Source organism: Suncus etruscus, chromosome 16 (assembly GCF_024139225.1).
Source record: "Suncus etruscus isolate mSunEtr1 chromosome 16, mSunEtr1.pri.cur, whole genome shotgun sequence".
Lineage (NCBI taxonomy): Eukaryota > Metazoa > Chordata > Mammalia > Eulipotyphla > Soricidae > Suncus > Suncus etruscus.
In genome coordinates, this window is record NC_064863.1 from 83,207,787 (window position 1) to 83,231,249 (window position 23,463).

The 23,463-nt window shown below is 38.6% G+C and overlaps 1 protein-coding gene across 1 annotated transcript in view; it reads left to right on the plus strand.

Moving 5' to 3' along the window:
- The first annotated feature begins 2,263 nt into the window (after positions 1 to 2,263).
- The window catches only part of PDLIM5 (PDZ and LIM domain 5), a 142,021-nt gene continuing 120,821 nt past the window's right edge, over positions 2,264 to 23,463 (plus strand). Inside the window, 1 exon segment of the mRNA XM_049789988.1 lies at positions 2,264 to 2,396. Coding sequence (XP_049645945.1) covers positions 2,301 to 2,396 — 96 coding nt within the window. The 5' untranslated portion in view covers positions 2,264 to 2,300.

Genomic DNA, 23,463 nt, shown 5'->3' on the forward strand with positions numbered 1-23,463 from the left:
CAGGCCGTGCCGCACGGGGCCCGGCCGCCCCTGGACCCCAGCTCCTTCCCGGCGCCCCTCGCCCCGATCCAGGCGCTGCAAGTCCGGCTCGGGAGCCCCGAGTCCCTCCCAGGCGCCTTTCCTGGCACAGACAGACAGACAGACATTCTGCAAGTGGCCAGCGCTGGACACCGTGAGCGCGAGCGCACCGGGCTGCGCTCTTCTTGGCGCGTCACGGAGGGACCCTTGGGGCTCTGAGACCCGCCACGATCTGCCTGTCCTAGCACCGCCGCGCCCCCCCAAAGCGACCCAAGGACCCTGCCTGGACACGCTAGGCTCCCCTCGGAGCAGCTTGGCTGTGATCTCAGCTCTCTAAACTGGACTCACAGACCCACAGAGCCGGACAGGGACGCCCGACTCTAGGGAAGTTCCACTTGCCCGGCCTGGAATAGAAACTAAGTCCACTTTCTTGCAGGGAAACAGAGGCTCCGAGGACGTTCATTTCATCTTCCTATTTCACATCGACCCATTTCAAAGACTCTAGGATTGGTACTGGCGGGAGGCCTGTCCAAGGATCTGCTGGCTTACACCCCTCTGACTTGTGTCTAGTGTCAATAGCAAAGCTATCTCTCTTTCCTAGGAAGATCTCTTACCATGGGAAGAAGCCAAGAATAGGGACGTCCTACTTGGCTGTATCTATCTGTAGCCAGTGACTAGCTTTTCCCTGGAACTTCGAGTTCTTTTACTGCCTTCTGCCCTTTCCATCGGTAAGGCACTATTTTAAGGTGGCAGAGTGTCCACACCCACTGGAAAATCTCACTTCGTTTCTATGGATTTGCACTACAGAATTTTCCTTAAGAATCAGACTGACTTGAGAGGAAGGAATCATCTGCCACTGTTGATTTAGTTAGTGTGATGGAACAGAAGGTTTGATGGGCTACAAAAATAGAAAAAAAAAATTTTTTTTTTTGCGGGGGGAGACACCCAGCGGTGCTCAGAGGATATTCCAACTTGGTCCAAACTTTTTTTCTTTTTTCCATTTGGTTTGGTTTGGTTTTTGGGCCTCACCGTGCTTAGCTGTAACTTCTGGCTCTACTCTTAGCAATCACTTCTGTGGGCCTGGGGAACCTGGAAGGTCGGGGTTTGAACCCTTATTGCCACGTGCAAGGCAAGAGCTCCATCCACTATACTATGTCTCTGGCCCCCCAGCCCAAGCTTCAAAAAATATGGATTTACAAATAAGTGGAGAGAAGGGAAATGGGGGGTCGTGGTGGTGGAAATGTTGCGCCGGGAAGGGGGTGTTCTTTTTTATGACTGAAACCCAACCACAAACATGTTTGTAATCATGTTGCTTAAATAAAGATATTATTAAAAAAAAAGCAACAAAGAAACCCCAACAATGCCCCACCCCCATACTAACATATAGGGCTGGAAGAGTGAGTCAGCAGTAGATCACTTGCCTTGTCTGGGTGAAGCCCAGAGTTTCATTCGTGGCACCACAGAAAGTAAGATTATATGCTTGCTATATTTCAACTTCTAAAATATATTGATTTTGGTGGTGTTAGGGGCTTATGCCTGCTTAACTGTGCCCTGGAATCACTTCTAGCACGGTGGACCATGCAGGCTGCTGGGGATGGAACTTGGATTGGCTTCATGCAAGGCAAATGCTCTACCCGCTGTACTATCTATCACTCTCTCCTGAAATATAATTTTGTTTTTTTAGGGCCACATTTCACAATGCTTAGGCTTTATTCTTGCCTCACAGTATACAGGGATCACTCCTAGTGCTGCTCGGACCATTTGGTGTGCAGTGGAACCCACCTAGGTCTCCTGTTTGCACTGTGCTTGCTTTGGCCTCATATTTGGACTTCTTAAGTAAAGTTGAAACAAATATGTAAAGTGGAGAGAGATAAGAAAAATAATTTAAAATTTAACCTAAAATCAAATTTTGTTCTTTTTTTTTAAAGTAAGTTCAGGGAAGTTGTAAAAAGTGTTTTGAACTTAAAGCTTCATAAAAGAAGCCACAGATTGGCTTGTAGCAAGTTGTAAAACTCTTCAAGTATCTAGAATTACATTCTGAGAAGGAACTTTTAGACATGGAAATTGGTGAGTTTATAGGTTCTTTAGACTGAACTACTAAGAATTTGCCAACATATCCTTTATATACTTTTATTTCCTAGACAGTGAAATGATTTAGTTGGATTTCAGTTAAAATGCAATAATTATATTTGTAATAAGATTTCAAATAAACATTTTTGTTTACTATCTAATTTCTTTCAGTTTCTTTCAAAACTCACATTGGATTTTGAACCGCTAGAACCATGAGCAACTACAGCGTGTCCTTGGTTGGCCCAGCTCCTTGGGGTTTCCGGCTGCAAGGTGGCAAGGATTTCAACATGCCTCTGACAATCTCTAGTGTAAGCAAACTTTACAAATTTTATTACAGATTTTTATTCAGTGCTTGGCCTTGGAAACCTCAGGGTTTTGTTGTTTGTTGGATTTTTTTGGATGGTTTAAGTACTTACTACAAATACATCATGGGATATGATGTCAACAGTTATATATAAAGTATAATAAGGATTTAGGAAGATAACTCATTTTAATTAACCTTATTTACAGCTCCTTACCCTCATCTTACTAGTAATAATGACATGGAAAGAATTTAACTAGGGCTGACCTCCAAATTTTTGATCTGTTGTGAATTGGTCCAGTTCTTTGAATCCTCGGTTCTTTCATATAATTTTAGAGGTTTTCAGTATGGGATTTTCATGGTTCATTTTATTGCTAAAAACTTTTTATTAAAGACTGTTGATTAATGTTGACATCCAAATGACATTTTATTAAAATCAAAAGGATTGTTTTTGATGTTACTTTCTTTACTTTCTGGTGAGGTGACATCCAACAATAAAATTACCTCAAGCTTTATTCCTTTGAGGAGTCAACTGTGAAGAATTGTTAGTATTTACCACTTTTTGGGTTTAGTGTGAGCATATTTTGTGTGCATGTGTTAAGGATATGTTTTCATGGCAATGCTGCTGCTAAGAGTAGTAATTATAGCTTTCATTGTATGTCACTTTTACCACCAGGAGGTAATTATTTCTATTAATCACTTACATAACTTTCTAAAGGTTTTCTTTTTTTTTGGGGGGGGGGGTTATATTTAAATTAAAGTAGTTACTTGCGCAAGTTATTTTTTCCACACACTCTCTCTCCTGTTTTTCCCCATTCCCAAGGCCTTGGAGGGTGGTGGGTAGAGATGGGAGATAATGGTTTGTTGTTATTTGGTCTTGTCTTATGTTTTGTGGTTTCTTCTTTTGTTATTTTTGTTTTTTTTTTTTTGTGATGACAAGAGATGGAACCAGGGTCTCACTTATTATTGAGCTACCTCTCCAACCCTTGAAGGTCATTTATTTTGTTTCTCGTGTTACGATTAATAATATTGTTCAGTAGATAGCATACATACATGAATATATGTATATAATTTTCATGTTTTCTTCCAGTTTCCACTTTGTGTAATAGAAGAAAATGCCTATCTCTCTCCCTTGCAGTAGACACCCTCCCACCCTCCTACCCCCAGCAGATAAAGAGTTTGCTAAGTGCTTTAGATGCATCATCTCTTTTAATCCTCATATTAACTTACAGTAAAGTGGACTTATTCTTATTATTAGAATGGTGCTGTGAGTTCCCATGGCTAGGGTAAAAGAGCTGACTTTCAGAATAATGTTGCTGTGCTGTTTACTAAGTACATTTTATATTACACATTTAGGTCGATTCTCTAATCACCCATTTTTAGAATTGCAACTTTATTATAAAACATAATTTTTGATGTATTATACAGAAATAAAATAACAAAATATAGATACACACGTACACTACTTAAATATGTATATACACACACATCCAACTTGATTCTTTTGTTTATTTGTCCATGTACGTTAGTGACAATCAAAATGTTGCAAATTCCATTTTATTATTGAAATATCCTTGTTTTTTTTTATTATGGATTTTTAGTTTCTTTTTTTCTCCCTTTGAAGTGTCAGGGATTGAACCCAAATCGCTCCTGGCAGGTTCAGGGGACCATATGGGATGCCGGGATTAGAACCACTGACCTTCTGCTACAAGGCAAACACTTTACCTCCATGCTCTCTCTCCGACCCCACACACCTCCAGTTCCTGATTGTGGAATTTAGTTTTCTTTAATTTATCATCAGTTTATATCCTGATTTCTGTTTTACAGATTTTATAAGGATGTATATGTATAATTCAGCCTGGAAGATTTAAGACTTCATGGTTGGCTGAAATGTTACTTCTAAAGCATCCGTGTGAAAAATGTGGTTTGAGATTTATTCCAGTTTCAGCTAGGTGCTTTCCCATAACTCCTCCCACTCATAGTTCTGAGTATTTGAAAATACTATTTGAAACAGTATTTGAAAATTGCCTATTTTTATATTCCAGCATTATTTTTATATTGTGAAAATAGCATATGATAGTGGAAAAAAAGAAAGTTACTTAGCTTAAAATACTTCAATCTTTGATGACAAAAGGTCCAGAAACAAGTTGATACCAAATAAGATGAACTCAATTTTTTTTGTTAATAAAATGCAAATGTGGCATGTAAAACCCATTTTCTGTGCTTTGATTCCCCCACTGACAACTCGAAGCACTAGCCCCATTTTGTGTTGCTGTTAAAACAGAACACTGTGTTACATACATGTGCCCTTCCATGGCATGGAAGAAATGCTTTCCTTGTGTAGACAAAGTGCTAATTAAAGGACTTTGAACATGCTGATTGAAAGAGATCGTAACAAAGCTGCCGAGTTATTTCTGTTCTCTTACAAAGTCTCATCCATCCAGGATGACCTTTTCAAGTGTTGTTGCAGTGGGGCACGCAGTTCATTTTGGATTGAAGAGGAGGGCAAGAGAGAGAAAGCAGGGAAGGGAATGTTGGCTCGTCTATGTTGCTAGGCTGTTGGCCTTTCTTGGTAGTTATTTTTAACCCTACTACAGTTCAGTTTAAACATGCCTGGGAATATTGCCGAATACTAATTTATATTGATATAGTAAGATTCTTGATGCCATATTTATTTTAATTATTTCCTCATAATGATTACACTTTAATTATATACAATTAATGGGGTATATTTTAGTGGCCACCATATTAATGGTATTAAGAAGCAATTAAAATCTTAAACCATGTTTCAGAACATGTCATTTGGTGATTCTCTTTCATTTTGTAATGTATATAAAATCCTTAGCAAGATCTGGTACATACTCTTCAATGATCTATTATAATAATATAAAAACTTAAAAAGAAATGAGATATTTGAAATATATGCCTCATAATCAAAAGAAATGTAAAAATGACAATTTTTTTTTTACTAATAATTTGTTAGAATTAAAAATCACATGGCTGGAGAGATAGTGTAGGGTGTAAGGCTATGCATTGCATGTGGTCGCCCCAAGACGACCCACATTCACCCAATTTACTCCATGATACTGCCTCTGGTTTCCTGATCACTGCCTGAACACAGAGCCAGGAATAGACTCTGAGTATACCAGGTATGGCCCCTCAAACCAAAAAATTAAAACAAAACTCAAAATAACAATAACAAGAAAATTAAAAAAAAGAACACCACAAGGTTGTACTTAGCTAGAAATCAGTATCCTTTTATATAGAGTTCAAAAGCACACGTTTCCCACTCTGGACAAGGTATTATGTTGGTTATGTTCTCTTACAGTATTAGAACTCTGTGTTATCAAATGTGTAAGATATAATTAGTTGAATGGAACTCTGAACATTTTTTATTTTTTTTATTTTTCTGGGCCACACCCAGTGATGCTCAGGGGTTACTCCTGGCTATGTGCTCAGAAACGACTCCTGGCTTGGGGTACCATATGCGACGCTGGGGTATCGAATAGCAGTCCTCACTAGGCTAACGCGTGCAAGGCAGACACCCTACTGCTTGCGCCACCGCTCGGGTTCCAACTTTGAACATTTTTTTGTGAGTATTTTTAACCTGCAACTGAGTATGATGAATGTCACTTGACATTGTGGCATACAAACTATATATTCTTAATATTTCAACTATGGAATTTAGTCACTCCATATATATAGTGTGACATTTTATTTTTGGTTTTTGGATCACACCTGGCGGCGTTTAGGGGTTACTCCTGGCAGGCACGGGGGACCATATGGGATGCTGGGATTTGAACCACTGTGGGTCCTGGGTCAGCTGCATGCAAGGCAAACACCCTACCTCTGTGCTATCTCTCCAGCCCCCTATAGTGTGAATTTTGTCTGCTTAAGTAGGTGACTTTCTAACATAAGATTAGTAATTTCTATAAACTATTGCCTTATGTAAGTGAGTAGTCAAGAATCACACAAGGGCTTTCATTCTGTAATGATAGAGTCGCTGAACTATAATCTCTCTGACTCCAGTTCTTACATACTATTTTGTTTGTTTGTTTTTTGGGTCACACCCGGCAGCGCTCAGGGGTTACTCCTGACTCTGAGCTCTGAAATTGCCCCTGGCAGGCTCGGGGACCATATGGGATGCCGGGATTCAAATCACCGACCTTCTGCATGGAAGGCAAATGCCTTACCTCCTTCTATATCTCATCCCTCTTGCATACTTAGATTGCTGCCTTTCTTCTTCTTCTTCTTCTTCTTCTTCTTCTTCTTCTTCTTCTTCTTCTTCTTCTTCTTCTTCTTCTTCTTCTTCCTTCTTCTTCTTCTTCTTCTTCTTCTTCTTCTTCTTCTTCTTCTTCTTCTTCTTCTTCTTCTTCTTCTTCTTCTTCTTCTTCTTCTTCTTCTTCTTCTTCTTCTTCATTTAAAGAGCATGCATTACATGGTTGCTTATAGTATATTTGTTCCAACATTAATCCTATCACAGGGAAAATTTTCTCCATCCCCCCACCCATTTTCAAGCCTACCTCTTTGGCAGGCACAAAGTGATGTATTTTATATTACTTGTTTACAGGTGAGTGGTAATAAAAATTTTGTATTTAAAAAAAGGAGCACAATACAGTTTAAAATTAATTTAACTGTTTGATCACATGTCATCAAGTTATTGTCAGAAGATTTGCTAAACAATTTGTTGCTATTAGATTTTCTGTTTTGTTACTGAACATTAGGTGGCTTTGAATCTACACTAATATCTAAATTGTGTGTTCCTACCGAGATGACGGTATTTTCCTTTTTGGGAGGAGGGATACTGAGTAGTGCTCTGAGGTTCTCCTGGCGCTTGGTTTCGCTCCTGGCAGGTTTGGGGGACCATATGGAAAGCTGGGGATTGGACAGGGGTCTGTCCTGGGTCAGCAGTGTGCAAAGCAAATGCCCTACCGCTGCTGTGCTATGTCTCTGACCCTGAGATGACAGTATTTAAATGAGTTTCTAGTCCAGCACTTCCAGAGGAGGATAAGAGAAGGCAGGGGAGGGTGCTGACACCTACTCCAAAAAAGATCGGGAGATGTAAGCCCAAATACCAGAGTACCTGGAGTTTTGATCGAGTTTTGCAACTTTGTAGAGCTCCGTCATTGAGTGGTGAAGCTTGGCCACTGATGAAGCAAAGATGTGGTTGTTGGGTTTCTGTGAAGCACGGTTTGGCTCACTCTCTTCTGAGATTGCTGTTTTCAACTATGTGTTCAGTGTATATATGATTTTTAATGATTTGGTATATATACATCTTTCTTTGAGAATAGAGAAAATCTATGGATCAGCCCAAATGCTGAAGAGCCACTGTGTTTGCTAAAAACTTATTTATTTAGTTTCATTTTCTTGGTGCTGGGATTTAACGCAAGATCTCTCACATGGGAAAATATGCTATCACTGGCCTTTAAGTTTTTTTATTTTCAACTTTAGAGAATAAGCTATTTATTTTATATTATTGTCATAGAAGAGAATGTTGTATATTTAAAATTTGCTTTAAAAGAATTAAAAAGATGATCAAATTTTGTATTACTGGCCCTCTTCCCCCCATCTTTTCTGTTGCTTAAGTAGAGTTATTGACCCTTCTAAAAATATTTTGATTCTCCTACAGCTGATGATGTTGTCATCCATTTTGTGTGACTAACTGGAAGAAAGTTAATGAACCTCCTGGGCATTTACTCTTCTCAGGTGATTTAAATTTGGGTGCACTTGCAGCAAATGTCTCTGATAGGCCTACATGAAGAAGAATAAAGAACTGGGAGAGTTAATTTAAGGAATTGAAAAAAAGCAAGTTAAATGGCTTTGTAAGACTGAAAATCATGAACTACTTTGCACTGTGTTTAAATAAAAGATAAAAGAAGTGCAAGTTAGTTGGAAGCAGAAAAGAATGACAATTTTTACAAAGACCACAAATAGATCAAATTTGGTACACAAGAAATCTTAACCCTTCATCTTTCTCCCTTTTTAAAGTTCGGTTAATTTGTTTATTTTTTCAGCAACACATTCATATGATTTGAAATTGAAAAGATTCAAAAGGATGTAGGGGAAAATACTTCCCCATGCCTGACTTTCATTTACTCTTCCTAGAAGTATCTACTCATAGTGTGTTATGTATTCTTCTAGTGAAAATATATACAGATAAATATAAATACATATAGTGCTCAGTACTTTCCTTTTTGACATAAAAAGTGTCTTCAAATATACATATTTTTCTTTTCTAAACTCAACATTAATACATATATTTTGATTCTTTAACTGGGCTCTATTGATAGGGTAAACTGACACTACAATGTGGTTTATATTTTTTAATTTTATTTACTTATTGATTGATTGATTTCTGGGTCATACCTAGTGGCGCTCAAGAGTTATTCCTGGCTCTGCACTCAAAAATCGCCCCTGGCAGGCTCAGGGACCATATGGGATACCAGGAATCAAACCCGGTCCTTCCTTGGTCGGCTGCATGCAAGGCAAATGCCCTACTGCTGTGCTATCTCTCTGGCCCCTATGTAGTTTTTGTTTGTGGTTTCCTTATACCTGTGTTAACAGGCAGGGTTTCAATGGACTTTGATCTTTTCCAATTAGATGGGACTATTTCCAACTTTCTCTATTTGATAGGGTTTAATTACAGGCATTCTATGAGGATTCTTTATGCATTTAAGTGTTTCATTGTTTTGTTTTGTACAAGCATCTATGAAATGAAAAATGTGCTAGCTTTTAGATCCTCAATTTTTAGGGATGCTATTATTTAAATTATTTTATCCAGAACTTTGATTAATTGTAACTTTATTTTCTATTCACTTTGTTTCCTCTTTCTTTCTTTCTTTCTTTCTTTCTTTCTTTCTTTCTTTCTTTCTTTCTTTCTTTCTTTCTTTCTTTCTTTCTTTCTTTCTTTCTTTCTTTCTTTCTTTCTTTCTTTCTTTCTTTCTTTCTTTCTTTCTTTCTTTCTTTCTTTCTTTCTTCTTCTCTGTCTTCCTTCCTTCCTTCCTTCCTTCCTTCCTTCCTTCCTTCCTTCCTTCCTTCCTTCCTTCCTTCCTTCCTTCCTTCCTTCCTTCCTTCCTTCCTTCCTTCCTTCCTTCCTTCCTTCCTTCCTTCCTTCCTTCCTTCCTACCTTCCTTCCTTCCGTTTTGGGCCATGCCCGGAGGTGCTCAGGGGTTACTCCTGGCTATCTGCTCAGAAATATCTCCTGGCAGGCACGGGGGACCATATGGGATGCTGGGATTCAAACCAACCACCTTAGGTCCTGGGTCGGCTGCTTTCAAGGCAAACGCCACTGTGCTATCTCTCCAGTCCCTTGTTTCCTATTTCTAAATGATTTTCCTCTCTAACGTACTACTTCTTGTTACATAGTGAATTATTTTTCTTTTTTATTTGTGGAATTTTTTTTTTTAGGCCCACGGAGGTGTTTGGGTGATACTTCTGATTTTCCAAGGGAGTTTATGTATATTTGCAAAGAGTTATAGAGTGCTCCATAGCATAATGACTCAGTATTATAAAAGTATACTAATAAATGTGTAACTCAGTATATTTTTTCTTTTCCCTTGGATAAACAGCAGAGTAGTGTATACATGTTGGTAAACTTGTTGACAAAAGAGCAAAAATGCCAGTGACTGTATTTCATGTGTTTAAAGAGGAGGGAGGAATTTTCCTTTAATGTCTTAATGTAAAATTTTAAATATGATAGGGATAGTTTTTCTTTTTGTTTGTTTTTGGGCCATACCTGCTGGTACTCAGGGATTATTCTAAGTTCTTGACTCTAGAATTATTCCTTGTGGTGCTGAGGGACCCTATGGGATGCTGGGAATTGAACGAGGGTCAGCCATGTGCAAGACAATTGCCTTAGCTGTTGTACTATCATTCCGGCTCCTGTGGAAATAGACTAGCAGAAGAATTTATACCATTTTTCATTTGAGTTCTGTGAATTGTTAATAATGTTTTCTAAGATCCCAAATTGATTTAGCAATACTCCCTGTTTAATATAATTGTTTTGGAAACATTTTGATTTGCTAAAAGAGAAAGTGGTTCTTTCATTTTGTTTATTTTCCTAGTGGCAACATTTGGGAATAAACCAGGGAGAAAGGGCTTATTATTGTTTTTCTTTTTTGAGGTTGTATACTCTGTTTTCTGGCATTAATCTGGCATCATTCTTAATAATAGACAAGAACACAATAAGTAACACTTCGTAGACATTGCTATTTATTTAATGTTCACAAGAAGCCTACAAATCAAGTAGATTATTTTGCCACAAATTTAGGAACTTGAGATCAAAAGAGTTTTAGGAAGCTAGAGGGTTAAGGTGCTCGCCCTTGCATGTCACAAACCCTTTTGATCTCACGTTCTTCAAGAGGGTGCTTTTAGCACAGACAGGAGTAATTCTTGAGCACATTTGGATGTGGGTTCCAAAATCCCCCAAATAAGAAAAGAAACAAAAAGCCTTTATGGAGGTCACATAAATTAATGGTAATAGAAGGATTTAATTCTGCTTTTCAATGTTTGAAACTATTTTAGTGCCATAATTTGCAAAGTTATTCATAATGCAGGCTCAGGTTTGCAGCCTTCCAAGCCAACACTAATTTCATCACAGTGTGACCTTCCCTTCATCAATGTCCCCAGTTTCCCCTATCTCCAACAAACTCTGCCTCTTATCAGGCACAAAGTATTTACTTTTTATTGCTTATTACAACATATATTTCATAATGGTGTTACTAAGGTTATTGTCTGAGTATTTATTGAACTGTTAGATGCTAGTTGAGCCTTCTCTATTACTGTTTTTGTTTCTTCACAACTTTACCAGATACTTTGTAGAGTTCCTAATGAGCTGTCATTACTATGCAATTTGGAGATGTTGAACAGCTGCATATATGATTGAATGCTTTACAGGGGTCTCAAACTCAATTTACCTGGGGACCACAGGAGGCAAAGTCGGGGTGATCCTTGAGTGCAAAGTCAGTAGTAAGCCTTGAACATTGGGGGGTGTGACCCAAACAACTAAAACAAAACAAAACAAAACAAAAAAAGATTTCTCTAGTGCAGGGCCACAAAACGTTGTATGGAGGGCCGCAAATGGCCCACGGGCTGCGAGTTTGAGACTCCTGCTTTAAGAACTATGGAACTGGGATGATTCAGTAGCTTGATATCTTTTTGAGATTAGTTGTGTAGCTGGGCCATTTATACGCCAGAAGAAGTCAGGTGTGTCTTTGGGCAGGGTGGGGACTCAGCTTGCCCCCATCCAAGAAGGCACCAGAGATCTCAACCTTGAGACCAGGCTATCTTGGACAACTCATCTGTGGTATCTTTCCCAAAAGAGATTTTTTTAATAAATTAAAATAATGTCACTTATCATTTATTATGGCAGGGGTTTAAACATTGTGCTTAGGTTACATTGAGCATCTTATTTGTTGTTGGTGTCAGGTTTCTGTAGTTAGAGATCCTGATTTCTGTGCATATTCTACTTCGAAGTCAGGATGATGTGGGCTTTCTCTAGTCTCACCTGACCATTAGAGGGCAATGCTGAGAGCTCTGCCCTGAAAGCAGGTTGTTGCTTTTAAGTCGTCTGGGTGTTAAAAGAACTCTTTGGTGATGGGTGGTGTTCTTTACATAAGTGAAACACAAACGCAATCATGTATGTAATCAAGGTGTTTAAATTAAAAAAGAAAAAAAAGAACTCTTTGGAGTAAGTCCATGCCAAGACAGCGATAGGGTGTTCTCTGGTAGAGGTTTGCTTCCTGATGATGTTATAGACAACTGTGGTTGTTTCTGTAGATGGAATTCATGGTTCAGGGGTGAATGGACAATGTCTGTTCTTCTGAGGCCTAAGCCAAGTCATTATGACAATGTTCAGGGTGTAAGGCCCCACTGCATTACAAAATGTTTGTGTTCCTATCTCTATTAGATAAGAACTTGTTTGCATATATAATATTTTCCCATTTTAATGTGCCTATGCAACAAAGGAACAATGCCAAAAACTTTTATTGGTGCATATGTGGGTTGAGGGGACAAGTCCAACAAGCCCCAAAACTTGGTTTTAACATGAACTCTAACCAGAATTCCTTATTGAACAGATCACACACACACAAAAGAAAAACAATGGGGAGATTGTTGCTATATAAGAGGATATTCAAGAACCTGCTAAAGGAATACATCTGAAGAAATATTCAAAGAAATACATCAAAGATATATTCAAATATATATATATATATATATATATATATATATATATATATATATATATATATAATATCCCTTTTAAGTCTTTAGAAATAGTTGGGGGTGGGGTAAAATCCGGAGCACCGCTTTGATCTGTGATTTGGCCTTGTGGTGTCTGAAAAACAGCTCTCAGCACTCCCATATCAGGAAATGTTCTTGAGCGGGGGACTTCTCAGAAACCAAGTCTGGTAGCAAGCAAAGTTCTACAGTGAAGGGAAGTGGAGGAAAGGAGGATGCTGAGAGTAAATTAAGAGAGTACTGGTTTCTTCTCAGGCTGAGAGTCTATTCACTTTGGGAACTGGTTGGCAGCTGGCTAAAGTGGGTACCATGATGTGCTTTATGAGGAACCCAAGAACTGAGGGTAAAAAGGGTTAAATGTGGGGTAATAGCAGATGGGGGTGAGGGAGTGAAGGACTTGATGAGAGCACAGATATAACAGACACTTCGCAGCTCATAATTTATGTCCATGGTGTTGATTGCAATTTTGAATTGACAGAGGAGCTGCTCACAATAATTCCAATGCATGGCCAGACCACCGCTAATGAGATATTTCGGCATCTGTGTGATGCCATTGAGAATGCAGGTTTGCCATGGAAGAGGTTTGTTGGAAAAATAACTGATGGAGCACCATCGATGACAGGGAGGAAAAATGGACTGGTGGCACTTGTTCAAAAAAAACTTGAAGAGGAGGGTGTAGAGAAGGCCGTTGCTCTTCACTGCATTATCCATCAGCAGGCCCTTTGCAGTAAATGCCTGCCATGTGACAATGTGATGTCTGTTGTTGTGAAATGCAGCAACCAAATCAGATCCAGGGGTTTAAAGCACAGGAGTTTCCGTGCTTTTTTAGAGGAAATGGAGTCAGAATATGGAGATGTGCTCTATTTCACTAAGGTACGTTGACTCAGCAGGGGAAATATACTGAAAAGATTTTTTGATTTGAGAGAAGTGAAAGCCTTCATGGAGAAGGATGGTTATGCTGTTTCTGAGTTGAGTGATCACAAATGGCTCATGGACTTAGCTTTTCTTGTTGACATCACACATAAGCTGAATGTACTAAACAAGATGTTACAAGACCCGGGGGCAGCTTATCAGTGCTGCCTATGACAACGTGAGAGCATTCTCCACAAAACTTGCGTTATGGAAATCCCAGCTACTTCAGACAAACATTTGCCATTTCCCAGCATGCAAGGAACTGGTAAATGCAGGCATACCATTCAGTGGTGAGAAATATATTGATGCTATTTTTAAGCTAGAGAATGAATTTGATCACAGATTTGCAGACTTCAAAAAGCATAGAGCCACTTTTCACATTTTTGAGGACCCCTTTTCCTTTGACGTGCAAGATGTCCCTCCTGTGTTTCTAATGGAGCTCATTGACCTGCAATGCAACTCTGATCTCAAAGCCAAGTTCAGGGAGATTAGTGGAAAAGCAAACATGCATGGGCAATTTTTGAGAGAATTGCCCCTCAGCTTCCCTGGCTTTCCCAAATGTAATGTTCAAGTGTACCATGTGCCTTTTTGGGAGCACATATTTGTGTGAAAAGTTATTCTCTACATTGAACTTAATAAGTCAAAGTACAGGTCTAGACTTAATGATGATCATCTTCAAGCCATACTGAGGGTCTCAACTGCTTCCTCTCTAAAGCCAAATGTGGTTCAGATTTGTGAGAAGAAGCGCTGTCAAGTCTCTGGCAGCAAGGAATAGGCAAAAGATGCCATGTTCAGAAGAACTGTTCATGATCTTCACTCAATGTTCTATTCATGTTCAGAAGAAGTAATTAAAACTGTTAATAATGGCGTTTGAGGACTTTTTTGTGTGTGAAATTCCTTATGCGGCCCTGCCTCACCCCGACTTTGCCTCCTGTGGCCCCAGGTAAATTGAGTTTGAGACCCCTGATTTATGCCATTTCAGTAGATTTTGCCTTTTTGCCAAGTCCCTGTGGTCTTTACCTTGTTACACTCCTTTTCTGGCCATAGCCAGGTGTGTGACCCAAAGATCAAGGTTGAGGGTTTGCACATACTGATCCTTTTTATACACTTAGGGTTTTATGAATTTCAAATTTGTGAAATTTGAAATTTAACTATTCTAAACTTTAGCCATGCAAATAAATATAAACAATTGCTGTGCACTTATTCATTAATTTACTTATTTTATATTTATTGAGCTGTGCTACCGTAGTTATCCAGGCACTCACTACCTTAGATATGGGATATATAGCAGTGTGAATGAAACAAGGTCTGTGTTATTTCAATCTATTTTTATAGGGAAGTGAAAGATAGTAAGCGAAAGTAACTAGATATGAATAGTATGGAGAAAAACAATGAAATACCATTTGAAAGGGGTAACTAACTGATTTATAGAAAGTATGCAAATAAGTGCACAGAAAAGTGACATTTGAGCAAAGACTTCCAGTAAGTTGGGGCATCAGAAATAGCCTTTTGGGCTGGTCCAATGGCAGTGGTTTTTCAGAACTTTTAACACTAGCATTAGAAAAGTATAAATCCTCCCCCCCCCCCCCACTGTTCAGTTTGAATGGCTTAAAAAAAATAGCCTTTTGACCAAGGGTAAAAAGACTCTGGGAGGTCAAATGCCAAAGCATTTGATTGGCATGTGTGAAAGCAGTAAAATTTAAGTGCGTGGAGTAGGCTATTGGAGAGATTTTTTTTTTAGGAGGGTGCTCCTAAGCACTGGTCAGAGTGCCCTACTCTCATATATGTCATGAATGGTCAGATGGATCACTGCTAGGGCCCCATGATATGGCACTGCTCAGACCCTGAGTTGGCTGTGGCAAACATGGTAGTGTTCGGGGCCATTATGGTCGTACCTTGCAGTTTTTGACGGGTGAGCTCATGCTTTGCTGGGAATTGTGCTGATTTGCATCAGAGCTTTTGGTGAGTGGTGTCTGAAAATTAAGTGCTTAAATAATAGTGCATATGACAGATTTGAAACTAGTTATTTTCCAAGATTAGTCATGTTAAAATATACGGCAGGTTAATTGATAGGATAGAAGCATTTTGAGTAAGATAAGATTTTGTCAACATAGTACTTTGTTTTTGAAACACAGCATACAGTACTATGACAATGGTAAATATTTTCTTAAAGATGAAGAGTATGCTGATTACAGTGTTTTTTGTACTAAATTTTTAATAACATTTGAGCGATAAAAGGTTAATAATATTTGTATTCTTAGCATTATTGTTTATACGTACCACATTTTCCGGCGTATAAGACGACTTTTGAAACAAAAAAGTCAACCGAAAATCGGTGTCGTCTTATGCACCGAGTATATCCCGAAAAATGTTTCAGTATGCCGCTAAACGAAAATTGTCAGAATATTGCCACAAAACGAATTTTCCAACTTGATCCTGCACCAAATACTGCCAGGCTGCTCGGACAGCCTGTCTGACTCAGCCAATCCAAGCAGGCTTTTGATGCATGCAAATTAGACACTGCTCTGCACCAATCACTGCAAGGCTTCTCGGACCGCCTCTCTAACTCAGTCAATCCAAGTGGGCTTTTTATGCATGCAAATTAGACAATGTTCTGGACCCGAATCTACACTGTCAAAAGCCTGCTCAGATTGGCCAGAGTCAGAGAGGAAGTCTATTACAGTATAACATTTGAACCTCTGCTTGTTGTGATTGGCTCACTGTGGTACATACAGTTGCAGCACAGGAACGTTCTGTCTGATACAGCGAATATAGTCCTAAACCTATGTTTTAACTGCAAAAGTAGGGGGTCGTCTTATATGCCGGAAAATATGGTAGGTAGAATGATTAAGTGAAAGGTATCAGAGTAAATATTTTATTTGGTAATGAAAACTTTTATGGAATGGTGACTAATTTCATTGTTATCAGCTTTATGTACAATGTTTTTTAAATAACATGAAGATTATTAGAGGCCTGCTTATTTGTTTAGTGAATCAATCTATACTATCAAAATTTTATCTGTAATTAAATTAATTATAATTTCCTTTCAAGTTTTACTTTAAGAAATATTGGGCCAGAGTGATAGCAAAACGGTTGGGCGTTTGCATTGCACATGGCCAACCCAGGATGGGTTCAATCTCTGTGCATCCCATATGGTCCCTCAAGCCTGCCAGGAGCAATTTCTGAGCGCAGAGCCAGGGGTAACCCCTGAGCACTGCTGGGTGTGGCCCCAAAACAAAACAAACCAACAAAAAAGAAAAAAGAAAAAGAAAAGAAATATTTCCTGGAAATTGGTTTCACTATAATGTATCGTCATTAAAACATTGTACTTACTCTAAACAGGATTGATGTAAGTAGCAAAACTTCTCAGGTGAACTAATACTAATAATGACATTTTCTTGAATTTCATTACAGTCATCATGCTGTTTCTATTGAAATTAAAAGTTAAATATTTTTTTGGAAAAGAAAGCATTTTCTGGATTTTGTTTGGTTATCATTTAAGCTTTATTCTTTTTAAGACTTAGATCCTATCTATGGATAATTAACTTAATTTCAGATATTTAAAGTTCGTATTCATTTTCTTACCTTTACATCAAGGAAGGATGCCATTTTATTTGCCTGTAGGAAGCAGGAAACAAGGGACAGAGAGATAGCATGGAGATAGGGCGTTTGCCTTGCATGCAGAAAGATGGTGGTTTGAATCCCGGCATCCCATATGGTCCCCCGAGTCTGCCAGGAATGATTTCTGAGTGTAGAGCCAGGAGTAACCCCTGAGTGCTGCTGGTGTGACCCAAAAACCAAAAAAAAAAAAAAAAAAAAAAAAAAAAAGCAGGAAACCAAAAGAAAATTTTTGTTTGTTTTTTTTGGGCCATACCCAGTGACATTCAGGGGTTACTCCTGGCTCTGCACTCAGAGATCTCTCCTGGCTTGGGAGACTATATAGGATGCTGGGGGATTGAACCGAGGTCCTTCCTAGGTCAGCTGCATGCAAGGCAAATGCCCTACCACTGCGCCACCAATCTGGCTCTGAAACAAAAAGAAAATTTGTAATTAAGGAGATTGTTACAAAAGGATGATTACATTCTATTGAGAGTTACTTTATAAATTCGAACAAGAGCTCTGAAATCAATACAGATTTGGTAACAGTTTTAATCTTTATTATAAAATTTTTTTACATTGTTACTTTCTTATCTAAAAATACTTTTTTCTTTTATTTAAAAATCCTGATTATAAAGTTGTTCATGATGGGGTTTCAGTCTTAAAATGAACACGACCTTTACCTATGAGCATTTCCCATCCCCATTGTCCCCAGTTACCCTTCTACTCTCCCCTTCTGCTTCCCTTTGTGGCAGGAAGGCAGGAATTTGACACACACTCTCTCCCTCCCTCTCTTCTCTTTTTCCTCTCTCCTCTCTCTTTCTCATTTTCTTTCTCCCTCATCCTTTTTTTTCTCTTTAGACACCGTGAATTGCACTATTGTTAATGAAGGGGTACGGTGCATATCACGGAATATCAATTAGAGTGATCAGTTCCAGCTGTCATTTTTATAGTGTCCTCTTCTTTACATTAATTGCACTGTCCCAGTATTTGTGACAAGCTTCCTACCACCTACTGGTTCTCTTGGCCCTTATCTCTGTTGTCTCTGGATATTATTACTATACTATCCTTTATTTTTCTTAAATCCTGTAAATGAGTAAAATTATTCTATGTCTGTTTCTCTCTGTCTCACTCATTTCACTCAACTTAATAGCCTCCATATCCATCCAAGTATAAATAAAGTTTATTTACCCTAACAGCTGGATCATATTCAATTGTGTTGATATACCACAAAAAGGCCAGACTAGTTAGCATGCCCACCAGCAGTGAATGAGAGTCCCTTTCTCTCTGCATTCGTGCCAGCACTTACTGTTCTTGTTTTTTTTTGGTGATGTGTGCCAATCTGTATGGTATGAGATGATACCTCGTTGTTTTGATTTTAGTTCCCTGATGATTAGTGATGTAGTGTATTTTTTTTATGTCTTTTGGCCATCTTATTTATTTTTTGAGAAAATGTCTGTTCATGTCTTTTCCCCATTTTTTGGTGGGGTTAGATGTTCTTTTTCCTTGCCAAGTTCTACCGGTGCTTTGTTATAGGTTAGATATCAATCCCTTATCCTATTTTGTGGGTAGTCTTTGTATCCTAATTATTTTCTTTTGAAGTTCAGGAGCTTTTCAGTTCAAGGTAAGTTCCATTTGTTTATTTTTACTTCCACTTACTTAGAGAGTTTTGTTTCTTCCTTGAAGTTATCTTTATCTTCAATGTCCTGGAGTGTTCTGCCTATATTTTCCTCTAGGGACCTTATGGTTTCAAGTCTGATATCAAGGTATTTAATCCATTTTGATTTTACCTTTGTGAATGATGTTAGAGATCTTAGTTCACTTTTTTTTTTGAATGCAGTTGACCAGTTTTCACAGCACCATTTGTTAAGAGGCTTTTTTTCTTTGCAACACTTTGTATTTCTTGCCCCTTTATCAAATATTAATTGATCATATAACTGCGAGTCAGTTTCAGAATATTTAACTTTGAGGTTCTGTCTTTTTTTTTTTTTTTTTTTTTTTTTGGTGGGATGGGGTCATACCCAGCAGTGTTCAGGGGTTACTCCTGGCTCTGTGCACAGAAGTTGCTCCTGGCAGTCTTGGGGGACCATATAGAATGCTGGGAATTAAACTGGAGTATGTCCAGGGTTGGCCATGTGCAAAGCTAATGCCCTACCGCTGTGCTATCTCTCTGTCCCCCTGAGGTTCTGTCTTTATTTCATTGTCATGCTGTTTTAATTACTACTGCTTTATAGTAGTATCATGTCATTGCAAAGAGTGAGAGTTTGACTTTTTCCTTTCCTATTTTGATACTCTTGATAACTTTTTCTTGCCTAATTGCTATGGCAAACAATTTCAGTACTATCTTAAATAGAAGTGGTAAGAGGAACAACCTTGTCTTGTGCCAGATCTTAGAGGAAAGGCTTTTAGCTTTTCCCTATTGAATGTAATGTTATCCATGGGCTTGTAGTGGATGGCTTTGACTATATTTAGAAATGTTTTTCAGCTTTCATCTTTTTGAGAGTTTTTATCATGAATGGGTGTTGGACCTTTTCTGATCCTTACTCTACGTTTATTGATACCATCATATGATTTTTATTTTTCTCTTATTGATGTGGTGTATTATATTGATTGACTTGCATATGTCAAACTATCCTTGCATTCCAAGAATGAAATGGTGTATGACCTTTTTGATGAGTTGTTTTTTTCCATTTGCTAGTATTTTTTTTGAAGAGATATATAATTAAGCCCTAAAACATGTACCATCTCAAACCAATATACTTCACATAAAATAAAGCCATGTCCCTGACCCACAAGCCTTTAAAAGTATTCTTTGGGATGTGGGGTTTGTTGGGCCCATGAGTCATGTCCTTAATCTACAAGCCTATGAAACTATTCTTTAGAGTGTGGGGGGTGGTTTGGGTCACACTGTTATGCTACTTCTGTCATAATGCTCAGGAAATAACCTCTAACAGTGCTTGACTGGACCTTATGTGACATCAAGGGATTGAACAGGCATGAATTTTATGCAAGGTAAAGTGTGCTTGTACATTCTTCCTCACCCAAACAAAAATTTTGTTATCTTATTTTTTGGGGCCCACACCCAGAGATGCTTGGGTTACTCCTGGCTTTGAGCTCAGAAATGGCTCAGGGGACCATATGGGATGCTGGGGATCGAACCCAGGTTTGACCTACATCAGAAACGTGCAAGGCAAATGCCCTGCTGGTCCCCCAAACAAAAATTTATATATATATATATATATATATATATATATATATATATATGTTATTTTTTTAATAATTTTTATTGTGACCAAAGTGAATTACAAATCTTTCACAGTAATATTTTAGGTACATAGCTGCATTGAACCCAGGGCATTCCTACCACCAAGGTTGTCCTCCCTCCAACTCTAGTCCCAGCATACATCCCATATTCCCCTCCTTTGACACCCCCCCGAACTGCTAGTATAAATGGTTCCCTCTGTGTCTAGTTTGTTGTAGAGTAGGTATTGATTCTATTGTCGTTTTTGGTGGGTAAGACTGATCTTTTTTTTTCTACTCAGTGTTCATGCAACTGTTTGGTCTTGGTACCATCCATTTTCCTCCCCTCAATTTCTGAGGCAGAACAAGATGATTTAAGTTATGTGGATCTGTTTGGAGGGAAAGAAAAAACAAACAAACAAATAAGAACCCCCCCCAAAGCAAAAATGAAACAAACAAAAAATCTGGGAGGGGTCCATCTAGAGCAGGGGTCTCAAACTCGAGGCCCTTGAAGGGCCCTCCGTACAACATTTTGTGGTCCTGCCCTAGAGGAATCTTGTTTTGTTTTGTTTTGTTTTAGTTGTTTGGGTCACACCCTCCAATGTTCAAGGCTTACTACTGACTTTGCACTCAAGGATCACCCTGACTTTGCCTCCTGCGGCCCCCAGGTAATTTGAGTTTGATTATAAATCAAACTCAAGGTTATAAATATCAATTTAAGAGAAGAGAGGGGATAAGGAAGAAAAACATCACAAAAAGACACAAAAACAAATAAAAATTAAGAAAGAGAAAAGAACAAACAAGAAAACAAAAACAAAAAACAAAACAAAACAAAAACTACAATGACAAAAAAAATCCATAAAAGACCACCACAATACAGACAACAACCAAGCAATAATCACAAGCCTGAAATAAAATGAAATAAAAAAGAAGAAAAGAAAAAAAAAAAAAGATTGTGCTTCCTTTTTCCCCATCTCTTTTGCAAAGGCACAGTAAATATTGGGGAGATTAGAAAGGGCCTAAAAGATACAGGCTTTCTATGCCTGTATGTATCTGTATGCATACTGTGATGTTAATTTGCCCAAATGTCTTCCATGAGTAGGTCCTGTAATATAAGTCTGTGGTTTGCAGTTGACTGTTTTAGTGGCCTGAATGATCATATGCTTCAGGTCCTAATAGATGACATAAACTAAAGGAAAGGTTATATTGGAGCGTTTTATCAAGAAATTATCATAATGCAGATTGAATATGGTATGACTGATCATCGAGGTGTTAAGTTAGGGAGGCCACCCTTTGTATCCAATAATCCTGTGGACAAAGAAACTGGAAGGTTATTTCATACCTAGTAAGATTAAAATATTAAAACGTATTGTTAAGAATCACTGTGCTGGAGTCTCTGGCTTTCAGTCATATTCTTCACCTGCATCTGTATATAAGTTCCCTAAGACATTACCCCCAAACAAAAAAATTTTAATGTGGAAATGTTTAACATTTTCTTAAAAAGCTTTTCATCTCTAAGGTATCAGTTGTATGTATAGCTAATTTCATTTTATCTCTAATTTTACTCTCTAACTGCTAAATTTTTTGAAACAAAAGAATGGTTGGCAATATTTTATTTTTCTCTGAACTAATATGTATCTCACAAAGAAAGAATTTAAAATAGGGGCCAGAGTGATGATATGGTACACTTGCTTTACCTCTGGCTGATCTGGGTTCAATTCCTGGCATCCCAAACCTGCTAGGAGTAACATCTGTGACTCCTCCCCAAAACAATACAAGGCAAAAAAATAAAGTTGCAGTGGAAATAACTAGTTTTTGGCTTCTAGTTTCTTGAATGCAGCTAGTAAAAATAGCATGCTGAGTGCTGGATATCTTCAATAATATTTCTCTTTAATTATATCTCCTGAGTCGTTAATGGCAACCTTTGTTCAGGACCAGGATATAGCAACTCTTTCATTTCCAGCACCTCAGTTAGGCAGCAATTTGTATACTATTTTTAGTCATTTTTGGCCATATTCTGTGACTTTCTTCTGATTCTTTGTTTACTCCTGGTAGGATTCAGTGTGCTAGAGTTGAATCTGGGTTAGCTGCATGCAAGCTAGATGTTCTACCTGCTGTGCTATCTCTCTAGCTCTACTGATTAAAATATAACCCTATCCCTGTTGTCTGGTTGATTGGTTATACCCTATATAAGCAAGATTTTGAAAATTGACTAATTGATTGATTATATAAAATGACCAGATTACTTAGCTAGTGACCAATCAGATTGGCCCTACAATATTCAGTCAGTCAGTCTCCCTGTCTCCCTCACTTCTATTGTAACTGAAATACTTTTGTCATTCTTGATACTTAGGTATCTCTTGGTTCTGAGCTCATGGATCACTCCTGGTGGGGCACTGGCACCATATGGTGTGGCCAATGACTGGAATAGGAGTGTTCAAGGAGTATTTGTTGCACTGTCTTCTGTCCTTTCTTTTCTTCTCTCTCTCTCTCTCTCTCTCTCTCTCTCTCTCTCTCTCTCTCTCTCTCTCTCTCTCTTTCTTTCTCTCTCTCTCTCTCTCTCTCTCTCTCTCTCTCTCTGTGTGTGTGTGTGTGTGTGTGTGTGTGTGTGTTTGGGCCACACCTGGTGACACTCAGGGGTACTCCTGGCTGTTGTGTATGTAAATATTTTAGGGAATTACTATGTTACTCACCCTAAACTGATTGGTGATTGTGCCCTACCCTAGGGTGTGACCTGGCATTCTGCCCCCACCCTAGGGTAGCACCTGATCCTGCTTCCACCATTGGTTGGTATCTGATCCCACCATTGGGCGGTACCTGATTCTGGGGAATAAAAACAAGGGTCTGTGGAAGGCCAGGGCTTTTTGGCTGGAACGGAAGCTGAGTCTTTGGACTTCAGTCTTGCCCACCGAATAAAGCGAATATTTCCACGAGCCTGACTGTCTGCGAGCTGTTTACCCGCCGTTTCACCTCAGAACCGTCGGCTAGACAGGGTGGCAGACGCGTGCTCCAAGCTGGAAGGGAAAGACCTCATCATCCATCCCTTCATCAGTCAACCTTTTCAGGGGCTGACTTGCAACACTGGC